Source organism: Monopterus albus, unplaced genomic scaffold (assembly GCF_001952655.1).
Source record: "Monopterus albus unplaced genomic scaffold, M_albus_1.0 scaffold17.1, whole genome shotgun sequence".
In the NCBI taxonomy this organism is placed as follows: Eukaryota; Metazoa; Chordata; class Actinopteri; order Synbranchiformes; family Synbranchidae; genus Monopterus; species Monopterus albus.
Genome location: NW_018127897.1, coordinates 4,065,252 through 4,077,727, shown reverse-complemented (window position 1 = coordinate 4,077,727; position 12,476 = coordinate 4,065,252). Strand labels below are relative to the sequence as shown.

The 12,476-nt window shown below is 42.9% G+C and overlaps 1 protein-coding gene across 4 annotated transcripts in view; it reads right to left on the bottom strand.

The window, feature by feature from the left end:
* The window catches only part of LOC109955850 (leucine-rich repeat-containing protein 49), a 50,334-nt gene that overhangs the window by 6,178 nt on the left and 31,680 nt on the right, over positions 1–12,476 (bottom strand). For 3 of the 4 annotated variants that reach the window (XM_020592403.1, XM_020592400.1, XM_020592401.1), the window contains exons 14-16: positions 5,862–6,096; positions 5,231–5,416; positions 3,507–3,640 (exon numbers count right to left, since the gene is read on the bottom strand). In XM_020592403.1, coding sequence (XP_020448059.1) covers positions 3,507–3,640; positions 5,231–5,416; positions 5,862–6,096 — 555 coding nt within the window. The remainder of the gene's footprint in view (positions 1–3,506; positions 3,641–5,230; positions 5,417–5,861; positions 6,097–12,476) is intronic. The other variant, XM_020592404.1, reaches the window with a different exon arrangement.

Below are 12,476 nucleotides of genomic sequence, written 5' to 3'. Positions count from 1 at the left end.
GGGGACAAGGTCAGAGAGGCCAGATTGAGATGGTTTGGACATGTGCAGAGGAGGGATAGTGGTTATATTGGTAGAAGGATGTTGGAGATGGAGCTGCCAGGCAAGAGGTCAAGAGGAAGGCCAAAGAGGAGATATATGAATGTGCTTAAAGCGGACATGAAGTTGATTGGAGTGAGAGTAGAGGGCGCCGAGGATAGAGTTAGGTGGAAACAGATGATTCGCTGTGGCGACCCCTAACGGGAACAGCCGAAAGAAGAAGAAGAAGAAAATTCCATACTCGTGCTTTTCAGCATCCATACAATAAAGAACAGGATAACATAGTATGGATACTTTTTTGCATCTATACAATAATAAAGAACTGCATAACATAGTGTGGATGCTTTACAGCATCCACACAATTAGAGGGAAGGCACTCTAAATAAAAGGCAGATAACATCTTGGAGTTTGTCAGACAGCATTTAAAAGACTCTGAGATCATGAGGGAAAAGGTTCCCTGGTCTGATCAAATATAAATTGAACTCTTTAGGCTGAACTCCAAGCCCTGTGCCTGTGTTCCTTCTTCCTGATGTTGCTATCGCTTGGGATTGCTACATCTATCACTACGGCCTTCTTCTTCTGTTTGTCCACCTCTACTATGTCCGGTTGGTTGGCCATTACCAGTTTGTCAGTTTGTATCTGGAAGTCCCACAGGATCTTAGCTTGGTCATTCTCAACCACCTTTGGAGGTGCATCCCATTTTGACTTTGGGACTTCCAGCCTGTAGTCGGCACAGATGTTTCTGTACACTATGCCAGCCACTTGGTTATGGCGTTCCATGAATGCCCTGCCTGCTAGCATCTTGCACCCCACTGTTATGTGCTGGATTGTCTCAGGGGGATCTTTGCACAGCCTGCACCTGGGGTCCTGCCTGGTATGGTAGACCCCGGCCCCTACTGATCTTGTACTTAGAGCTTGTTCTTAGAGCTTCTTCCTACCAGCTGCACCTGATTAGTTTTTCCCTATTTAGTCCCTGCTCTTCGTTCACTCCCCTGCCAGTTCTTTCTAGCTTTTCTCAGGCCCGTTTGTTCCCCGTAGTTCTTTGGATTCTGTATTTAGTGTTTTTGTGTCTCTCCTCTCCAGCTGCTTCGATTACATTCCCTCTTTGCATTCAGCCGCTCCTTCGGACCACGGACCTCCTCCACTCTGCTTATCACCACCCTGCAGGTCGATGCACAGTCTACCACTCAACCGTATGTACTTTTTCTGTTTATCTTCAGTTACAGCAAACCCGACCAGTCCAGGAGTGAATCCCATTGTCCGCAGCCCGGTCCTCTTGTATCATTACCATCATTGACTGTGAACACTCCTAAGCTCGACACCCGGTCCCTGTATTATTCACTGTACATTTATTGTCTCTTATACATCACTGTAAATAAACTACACTGTCTGCATCGAAGTCAGCCATCTGGGTCCGTCTATTTTTGTGACTCGCTCACAGTTGTGTTTGAGCAGTCCTAACAAGGTACCCCTTTCTTCATCATGCTTTTTTGCAATTCTGATAGCTGGCTAACTTCTCTCCTTGCTGCCTTGATCTTGGCCTCTAACCTCCTTCTCCATGGAGGATACTGCTCCTTATGGCCTTTGTTGAACTTATAGCCAAGCATCTCAAGGATCACGGTTTCTGTGGTGTATATGAGCTTGTTGGTCTCAGTGATGGTCATAGTAGGGATTGTGCTTCATGCTGCATTCACATCCTCTAGTAGACTTTCAGAAGGCAATTCACTTAGTCTTGGTAACTGGCCACAGAAGTTCCAGGTGTCCATCTTGCTTGTGATCTTCAATCTCAGGCTTGAATCAAGCTCATCTGGGCCTTCTGGGCCTGTTATTGGAGCTTAGTGATAAAAATCAAATCAAATTTTATTTGTATAGTGCCAAATCACAACAAAGTCATCTTAGGACACTTTACAAAGTAAGGTCTAGACCTTACTGTTATCACTATTATTACGGAGCTGAAAAAAACTTAGAAAAAAATCAACTGGACTAGATTTCTAGGTCGAAGATGTTTCACCTCTCATCCAAGAAGCTATATAACCCCTCTCAATGGGGTTACTTGTATAGTAGCATTCCAATAGTTCCCTGTTCTCTTCTTTTGTCCATGAATGTCTTGTTCCAGTAGCCCACTTCTCATCAGGTTGTCCTGGTTCCTCAACACTTGATGCGGACCTTGTTGAACCGGGTGACGCCCGAGTCGAAGTGACTCTTATTTTTTCAACTGTCATTACTCATGAGGTAGGCAGGTAGCATTAAGGGCCTTGCCTAAGGACCCAGGCTGAATATTGACCGTGCCCTGACCGGGATTCGAATCCCCGACCTTCTGTACGAAAGTCAGTGGTGTTAGTCAGAAGATTTAGTTAGACGTTTAGAAGCTTCTGAAAGTGCATCTGGGAACACTGAGACGGGTCAGATGTATTACTAGGCTCCCACACTTACAGTAAGTGAAGGTTTTATAATTTTTTTGTTTATATTTCATTGAACATGTATATTGTTTTTTCAGCACCACTGAAATTAACTCTTACATCAGCACATAGCTATCTATATGTCTAAACAGTATTTAGAGTGCAGTAATATAGTTAAGGTAAACTTATGAGAAGCAGTAAATTGAGTGCAGCTTAACAAAAAAATATTCAAGTGTGAGACACACTGGCAGATTTTGATTTGCAAGAATGTCTTTCATTGACCCCAAGTGACAGACCTTAAGAGCTTTTGACTGAGGACAGAGAGAAATGTTTGTGTCCAAGTGCCCACCCTTCCTCAGAGACACATTCCCTAGCTCCTCTGTGCCAGGCTGTGCCACTGTCGCACACACAGACACACACACACACACACACACACACACCTCAGGGGACATTACACTGACTTACATTCATTTCCTGGAGACTTACCCTAACCCTAATACATAACCACCACTTGTCTAAGCCTAACCTTAAACCAAGTCATCACTGGAAGTCCATTTTGGGGACTTAGAGTGATGACAGTAAGTCCCCCACAGTGTGACTGTGTAAACAAATTTTAGTTGGCGATTTCCTTGTGGGGACCAGCCTCTGGTCCCCACAAGGAAATCGCTCAATTTTAGGGTGGCAACATGATTTAAGGTTAGGGTGAGGTTATAATTTAATTTATACATTTATGACAATCTCACCAAAAACTGAATTATTTTGAGCTTCATAAACACAAATGTTAAGGCAGAAGGGTTGCATTGAAGTCATAGTGTTATGCCTGATCGGTGTGTATATCTACACACATACATACATAGACACACACACACACACACACACACAGGAAAAATGCTACACACAGGCACATGCATGTACAGTAACCTGCACACTCCTCAGCTGTAACTCACACATACACACCCTCACACACACACATTTAAGAATCCACATATTCCTGACAAACAACAGGCACAGTACACAAATTTCCATTAATTATATGTTGTCGCTAAATGTTACAAAAATACAAATTCTCACCTAGACTCCTCTAGCAGCAGGAGGAGCCGGCAACGTGGAGTTTCAGTAGCTGCAATATGACCCAATGTCCCAAACACACGCTCTGCAGCAATCACATCATTCATGGTCACCTGAAGTGGATGCACAAACATGGACTTACACACAAACACAACAAAAGACACTTGATTGATGGTCAGTATCTCTACACTCTGAAAACACAAAAGAAGGACTTACAACTTTGTCAAAAGCAAGCAAAATCCTCAAAAAGCAAAACACGAAAATTGGCCAAAAAATTTTATGAAAAAATCTGAGGCGTTTAAAAAGATTTTTACATTTTTCTAAACTCAAGCATCACTCTGTGCAAACTTATTCTACTAAAATTGGTCATTCCAGGAGCCTGGGCTCCTTATTTTACAGCTGGTAACAGTAAGTAATCATTTTGACATTTTGTGAAAAACACTTACAGTACGAGACAATCAGTAGCACTCTCATATCTGTTAAAGCTACAGTATGGAGTATTTTTGAGACTTTGCTTTAGTAGAGATATCCCCCAAAACTTAATGGAAAGAGGTGCTGTCAAAGGCTCATCAAGTAGCCTGGAAGTGGTGCAGTGATATTCCTGTCTAAACATTTTTGACCAAATTTGCCCTATCAACTAATCAGGGAAGACCAATGCCAGAGGTGTGCCCACAGTGATCAATCAATATGTGAACACGCTTCAGCTCTACTGATAATGCTATGGCTGACTTGCAAGCTAGCAAGCTCCCGAGTTCTGTGTTAGCTCAGACAGCTACATGAGAAAGAAGGACAAGAAAAGAGCTTTGAAGAGCAGGACAAAAAGAAACCAACACAACTGGATTTAGGTCATGAATTTATATCAATGTGACTTTCAGCAGATAGAAAGGAACAGATTACTTCTGCTTAATAAGTTGTGAATTAATCTATTGTCCTAATGACAATGAGTCAAATCATTAGCCTTTGTACTTGTAACTCAGTAGAGACAGTTTAACTTGCATTCCCAGTGGTACTGTAACAGCAGCTAAGCTAAGGATGTCACTATGTTACTACTTTGACTTACAATAGCCAATTAGTTACTGTTACAAATACATAGTTCATTTACAAACTGCCTAGACGGTCTGCAGCAGCTGTCAAATTAATTTGTGATGTTGGTAAATTACATTATTTTAATGCCCACCAGCTGAATGTGTTATAGCCTCCACTAACTTGGTGAATTTTCCATGAGGTCAGCCCAGTTTGGTGCCTGCTGCAGCCCAAACAGAATGTGTCCAATATGTGATAGAAAAACTTGTGTTTTTTGTTTTCTTTGCAAAATGGATTTACAAAACTTGACTGTGGATGTACAAAAAAGACTTATTTTTCTCCCAGTGTTCACAAACTGTGCTGGCTGTAAATGTGTCGTTGTGTTTGAGGTGCTCAAAAGCAGATTTTGTTTGGACAGTGCCAGGGTTTGTTCAAACTTTATGCCAAGCTGAGCTAACCTACTGTTGCATGCGGCCTTATATTTAATGGACAGTGATGAAAGTGGTATCAATCTTCTCATCCAACTCCCCATCAGAAAGCAAACAAGCATATTTTACAAAAAGTATAACTATTCTTTAACCATTTGCTCATTTACAATAACACCGTATAATTAAGAGTGAAATTTGCTATCGGTTACTGCATTTGTCCTTCACATCACCTTTATACAGCATTGGCAGTGCATTAAATACTGATCTAGACATCACCTCCTGGCCATTAATCCTCTGCAGGTTGAAGTGGTGGAGGCGGTAGATGAGGAAGGATCTCCACAGAGTCAGACTGACCACTGGGTTGCCCTCTGGATGAATTGTCAGCTGGTCCAGACGCCTCAACTGAGCTAGGGCTGCTAGCTGTGGCAGACGACTGATGTTGGTTTCCAAGAATATCAGGTGCTGTAGAAAATGTGACACTAGTCAGTTTCAGTTTCACTGTATGTCATGCCAGGTATGTCCGAAGGCCTCCGAAGCAGCTGTAGGGTTGAATTAGAAGAAATGTATCTATCCACCATTGTTGGCCCTAGCTTTAGAGTTCCTCACCATGGCCAAAGACCACTAAATTAACTTTTTCCATTCCTTTTGAAATTACTACTCTCCCACAGCACTCTGACAATTCACTTTGGGAGTAGTTCTGATACCCTACCATGAAGAAATTTATGGAGGCTCAGAATCACCACAACTGGATATCTAGCACCTTTAAACTTCTGACATTCAGTATTTACCACAGCCATATGTTAGCTAAAGTGAAAAATATATATTGCATTTTTTGTTCTTCTTGGGGAAATCATGTCAACATTCTCCCCTGGCACATTATGGCACAATATGCAACTAGTACCCTCACCGATAGATTGGGGAACTTGACCCGTATTCGCGGGAGTGTTGGAACAATGGCATCAAAGTTGATGTAGCGGAAGGTTATTACATTGACAGCACCAGCGGTCTGAACTCTCCAGCCCCTCTCCAGTGCCTCCAGGGCTCCCAGTCCAAATAAACGTAGGGTGTCTCCATCCAGCTCTGCCAGGTGACTGTCAGACCAGGACAAGCTCTGAATACTGCTACTCCCTGTCTCCACAAGCCTGCAAAGCATACACACAGACAGAAACACACTCTTTGTAAATTGGTCTTGATATGCTGTAAGAGTATGTTGCCTTGAGAAGAATATGTTTGAATGCTTTGTTTACATTTGTTTGAAAAAGCAGGCTTTGTGCTAAGAGAAGGAAAAAACAACATTGCAGAACATTCAGTAGTCTAGTCAATGGTCTAGTTATTCTCCTGTATGACACCTGAAGTGCCCTTCCCTGATAAGAGTTGTGAGAGTGGAGAATCTGGGAATCTAGTCTCAAGGAAACATAATTTCTCTCCCCAAGCCCATCAGCCCTCTGCTTCTGTTGACACTGACAGGGCATCAGATGCATGCTACTCAATGCTGGCTCAGCCTGCCAATAAACGGTGCAAAGGAAATTCATAGTGATTAGAATCCTTTGGTTACCAAAGATTCTTGTTGACACCAATCTTTGTAAAAAAAAAGGAGAGAAAAAGGACAGCAGAAATACTGTAGACTGAGAGGTGCACACACAGGGGAATAAAAGGAAGCTGTATTGTAACTAAAGCTTCTTTGAATAGGCCATCTTTGTTGCACACACAATATGACTGATCCCACAGGAGTGACTCCTTTCTGTGCCAAGAGACAGAACAGTTCATTCTTGTAACTGACCAGGAAAAAGGGGATCAAAGATTTGAAGAATTAGAAGCCATATTCAGTATGAAAGGTATGCTGCAGTTGATGTGAGCCAAATAAATGACCATGTAAATAAAAAACAAGAGGAATAACAAGTGATGAAGACAGAGATCTAGTTTTCACTGCAAACAAAAGCCAACTCTGCACATACTGACGTCCACAGATGGTAGTGTACCAAGGAACGCTGGTACACTATCCACCTCTAGAGAATTCTTTCAATGAGTGTGGGTACAAAAGCAGGTATAAGTCAGGTGTTTCGCAAAAACACTCAAGAGCTGCATCTAAGCCCTTTTATGGTAGGGAAAACCCTGTATGTACAGAAACATCAGAAGATGAATGTAGGCAAGGTAACTTTATTTATATAGCACATTTCAAACTAAGGTAATTCAAAGTGCTTTACAAGGGCAAAGAAAACCATTAACAATATTAAAAAATAAATATTACAAATGGAATAAAATGTTTAAGAGGAAAATAAAAAATACACAACTACAAAAAGATCAGAAACACAACTACAGTGCAGTAAGAGGTTGTGCACTGCCCTGAATCCAACAGAGGAAACAAAAATGTAATAAAGAAACCAGTTTAGACTTGAAAGTGTCTAGATTCGGATCTCATTTAAGGTCATCAGGACGCTGGCTCCATCTGTGTGCAGCACAGTAGTTAAAAGTTGCTTCACCCTGTGTGGTTCTGACCCAAGGTTCTGCCAGTTAACTGCTTCCTAAAGCTCTCAGAGCCCTGCTGGGTTTGTATTCATTAAGGAGCTCAGAGCTGTATTTTGGCCCCATACCACTGAAGGATGCATAAGCTAGTAGTAACAGTTTAAAACCTATTCTGTAGGTAACTGGTAGCCAGTGTAAGGATTGGAATAATGGAACTGGAATAATGTCCTCACTTCTCCTGGGTCTTGTTTAAACTCTGGCAGGAGGATTTTAGAATGAGCTGTAGTTGTCTAACAGTCTGTCTTTTTAAGAAGACCAGGCAAAAGACCGTTACAATAATCCAGCTTGCTGGAGATGAAGGCGTGAATTAGTTTCTCTAAATCTTGTCTGGACATGAGACATCTGAGTCTTGCTATTTGTTTGAGATGATAACATGCTGATTTAGTCATGGTTTTGATCTGTCTGGTGAAGCTCAGGTCTGAGTCAATTATGACACCATGTGCATTAAATAAAAACAGCATAGACAAAGTAGGTAAATATTCAAAGTGATAAACCAGACTTGTTAGTCAAGAAATTTTAAAGTTTTAAAGTGTATCCACACATGGACAGAAACATGGGACTTGGCTAGCACTAGACAGGGAGAATGCACAACACGTTCAACATGTAGGATTGCCAAAGACAGTAAATTAGGAGGAGTGGTGCAGGAGCTGGAGTGTAGCATGTAGATAGTCACATAAAGAATGAGAGAAACGTCTATGTACCTGGAAGTGTGCCATCAACACACTCTGTACTGTGTCACACATTGTTCCCCCATAATCACAGCTGAAAGGCTGCCAAGTGGCCCTGAATCCCCATCTGACATGAACCCAGCAAAAAATGCTAAGAGAAGTGAACAAGGTGGGGAAGACACTGAAGAACTATCACAATTACATGGATTCTGCTCTGGCCTATTAGACTCAATTTAATTCAATTAGGACTATCTCACTTAATCCTATATAAGTTTTAAAAAGGACATCTGTCATCTCTCAACAATTTAATCCCCCAAAGACATGACTTGTACTGTAGCATACATGTCTCCAATTGCCTAAATACTGTGTGGTAGTGACATGTATAAAGCATTACTCTCTGAGCTGTCATCACAAAACATTTCATCATTTTACTCTTTTAAAAACTAAAAAGCTGTCCAACTGGTGCAGTGCAGATATATGCTTTTTGGGAGCTTGAAACATTCAGAGTACTGGACCCAAGCACTAACACAAAACAGGAGGCATTCAGAGAGCTCACCTTATTTAATTTGACCAATCCAGAATAATACATTTACCTCATGAACAGTAAGTGCAAACAGTCAGTGACATCCAAATAAAGGTCTTAACCAAAGTCAAGACTGAGAGTCTTCCTTCATGGAACTTCACCTTTAGCACATAGGGAGACAAATCTGGGTTAATGACAGCTGCCCATTGATTGTCAGTGGAAACTGAGTGCTGTCAATAGGTACACCCCAGTGTGCGAGACAGGGACTGAAGAAGCCCAGCAAGGTGACAGCCCAGAGCTGGAGAAAGATCTACTCTATGCAGCGACAGCTGGGTAGGAGCCCATCGGGGTTTCTTGATCTTGGACAGTGATGGCACAGACTACCCTACTTTGCTTTTCTACTGTATTTTGTGCTGTGCTGGTCTTTGTTTAGAGGAGAGAGGGGCTGTGGTCGTCTCACACACACTCACAGCTGAGGTGAGGATGTGAAGTATCACTCCATAGTGCAACAATCTGCCAGCAATGGAGACTGTATAAACATTTTATCAAACAGCTGCTGAACAAGCAGAACACAAACTTGCAGAAATGTGACATCTTCACCGCTTTGCCCACAGTCCACACACTGGAATAACTTTCACACTAAATTCATTCTCCCTTTCATTCTAAATGACAGGAGCAGGTTTTCATAGTCGAGCAATCATATTATGAGGGTCAAACCATCATAGGAATATTGCTTTTATGGAATTATGGGGAAACTGAGTTGTCCTTGGCATCTGCATTCTCTCAGTGCTGTCTAGTTAAGATAATAGTTGTCATGCAGCCTTAAAATTTGAGAAACATAGGGCAGTCCATAGTTTGTCACTCAGAAAGAAACACACTCACACACACACACACATAGCATAGCTCTAATATAAACCCACACAATGCTGAATGAAACAACCTTTAAGATTCCCACCTACTGCTCATATTCTAAGGTATTTTGAGGATTTGAAACATTGACCCTTTTAGTTACAGATATAACTTGTCTTTCAAGTTACTGTTGGTCTCAGGGCCTGTAAAATCTCGTCATTTTATCATACAATACAGGCAAAAGTAACATAACTCCCAAGTGAGAGCCTAGTAGACTGAATGGTGTGAGTTCTCTTCATTACTATAACCTGTGAAGCTATATGACTGAAGTTATAATAGACCCTGTAAAGTAAAACCATTGCCATTGAGGGCAAGGCTTGAAATGAATGATATCTCATTCTCCTGTTAAAGTTACCTGTATGTGTAAGATACAGTTTAGGTGTCTGGATGCAAATACATGTGCCTTCTGAGGCTCTGGTTAGTGGAGATAATAAGGAATCATAGATAATTATACTGTAAATACTATACATGTTAATGTGGTTACATGACACACTCAAGTATTTTAGTGTCCTAGATAAATGTGTATGGATTTTAGGTGTCATGGTTCACAATCTAGCTTCCAGTGTTGTGTTAACTTTTACCTGGACTCACTGCCATTTGGTCATTTCATGTCCCATAGCCCAATTAGCTCTGATCACCTCCACCTGCAGCTCATTATCCCCAGACTCACTTCGGCACAAATACTCCCCCTTTCCCTCAGTCTGACACTGAATCATCGAGTATATCACAGAGCTTTCCACAACGCGTTGGCTAGTTCATGAGGTGTGTTACACGAACCCCTCCGGGCTTTCTACGATCTGTGATATCTGAATCACCTTACCTGTCATCCTGCATCTCCTGATACTTGGTGTGGGTGCGGCTCCCCAGCTTCCTTTCCCGACATTCGGCATGAGCACAACTCTCCAGCCTTTCCCAGTTCTCAACACGAGTGCAACTCTGTATGTCAGGTCCTCATGCTACCGATCCTAAGCCCTCGCCCTTCCAAGGATCCTGGAAAGCCCTCTGTCCTGGAGGACTCGGGAGAAAGAGCCCTGTTGAAGCCCAAGCCATCTGAAGGCCCAGATGGACTCTCTCTTCCCACTCTACAGCCACAGTCTATCCGATGGCCCCAGCCGCTGCCACTACAGCCATTTCCTGGGGTGGTGGCCGTAGGCTCAGATAGTGACCAGCCCAATCAGTTCCTGCACCCTGCATGTGCCAGATGGTGAGGTTCCCTCTGGCGAAGCTACACACCCTGTCCCTTAGTCTGGCCATGAAAACATCCCCAGGTTTTTAGTCTAGTCAAGTTTCAGTCAACTAAAAGTCTGAGCATTTTAGTCAGAACTATTTTCATCTAGTTATAGTCGATGAAAACTGATGACATTTTAGTCTAGTTTTAGATAATGGAAATTGTATTTTAGTCTCTTTTTAGTAATGCAATTCTATTTAACCCAGTCATTATAGTACAAGTACAATGCATAGTAGTATAGAGGAAACCAAAAGTTTCTTTGAGCCAAACCCATTTCAAATAAGGTTATCTTATTATATTATTGTTACCTTATAGACTCAAGAATACATCCAATACACATTTTGTGTGATTTTGTGGCCACATTTCTCCCCATCTTTTTCCACAACACACTCCGTTTTCTTTTCCACTTCTATGTAATGAAAGTTTTTCCAAATGTCATTTCTTCTTTTTCTCTAAAAGACAAACTCCGGCCAGCCGGCCATTGGTCCCTTTCTCTGTGTCAGACTTAACTTTGTTTGTTGTCGTCTTCTAAATAATGCTGCAAATGGAGCTTAAGGAAGTGACATCGCCTGTGTCTGCGTAGTGCGACCTGATACGGCCCCTGAAGCGAGACACAGGAAACAGAAATACTGCAAAATAATAATAATAACGCGACTAAACGAGACGAAATAACGTTACAACATTTCGTCTCGTTTTGGTCAACAAAAATGAAGAGACATCTTAGCATAGTTTTTATTTTGGAAACCACATTTAGTCTCTTTTTTTCATCAACAATATTGCACTATCAATTTAATTATAGTCATCATCACACGACAAGCATTTTCGTTGCATCTCATCTTGTTTTTGTCACGTGATAAATGTTCGTTGACGACAATATTTAGTCATAATTTTCGTTGATGAAAGCAACACTACTGAGCAGGTCGGCTGGACTGCTGACGCCTTCTCCGTGCCCGTCCCTTGGCTGAGATGTGCCAACATCCCCGCTGAGACTGGGGTCCACAGGTGTGCCGACAAGAGTGTCCCCACTGAGGTCCTAGATCCACTGTATGCTGACGTCTCTGCTCCTGTCCCTGAGCAGGTCGGTTGGACCACCAACGGTGTCCCCATTCCTAAGGGGAGTCGATGGTGATATCGACCCTGCGTCTGTCCCTCCTCCTGAGTGGGACGATGACGCCGCCACTGCCATGTTATTCTAGCTCCCGAGTGGGCCGACAACGCCACCCTGCTTCCAGCTCCTGAGTGGGCTGATGATGCCATCCTGCTTCCAGCTCTCGAGTGGGCCTCAATGCCACCCTGCTTCCAGCTCCCGAGTGGGCCAACGATGCCACCGCCCCCTCAGGAACTGCCAGTCTTGCCACTGTCTAAGCTTAACCAGTCAGCCAGCCTCATCTCAACCTCTGACGTCGGTCCTTCCCCATAAACATCCCCTGAGCGGCCCCCCGTGCAGTCTCCTGCCTGGTTCTGGGTCTCTGGTTTGCTCCCCGGAGTGTGCATTGTTGTGCCCAACAGCCGTGACTCTGGTCAGGCTGCCCTGTGTGGTTCTCATGGGTCACCTCCTGTTGGGCAGTGCCTTGTTTTTTGAATTTTGTGGGCACCTCCATGAACTTTGGACTTTGAGGTGTTATGCTTGGTCATGCCCACCTTCGTGGTCCCCCCCCCCCCCCCCCCTCC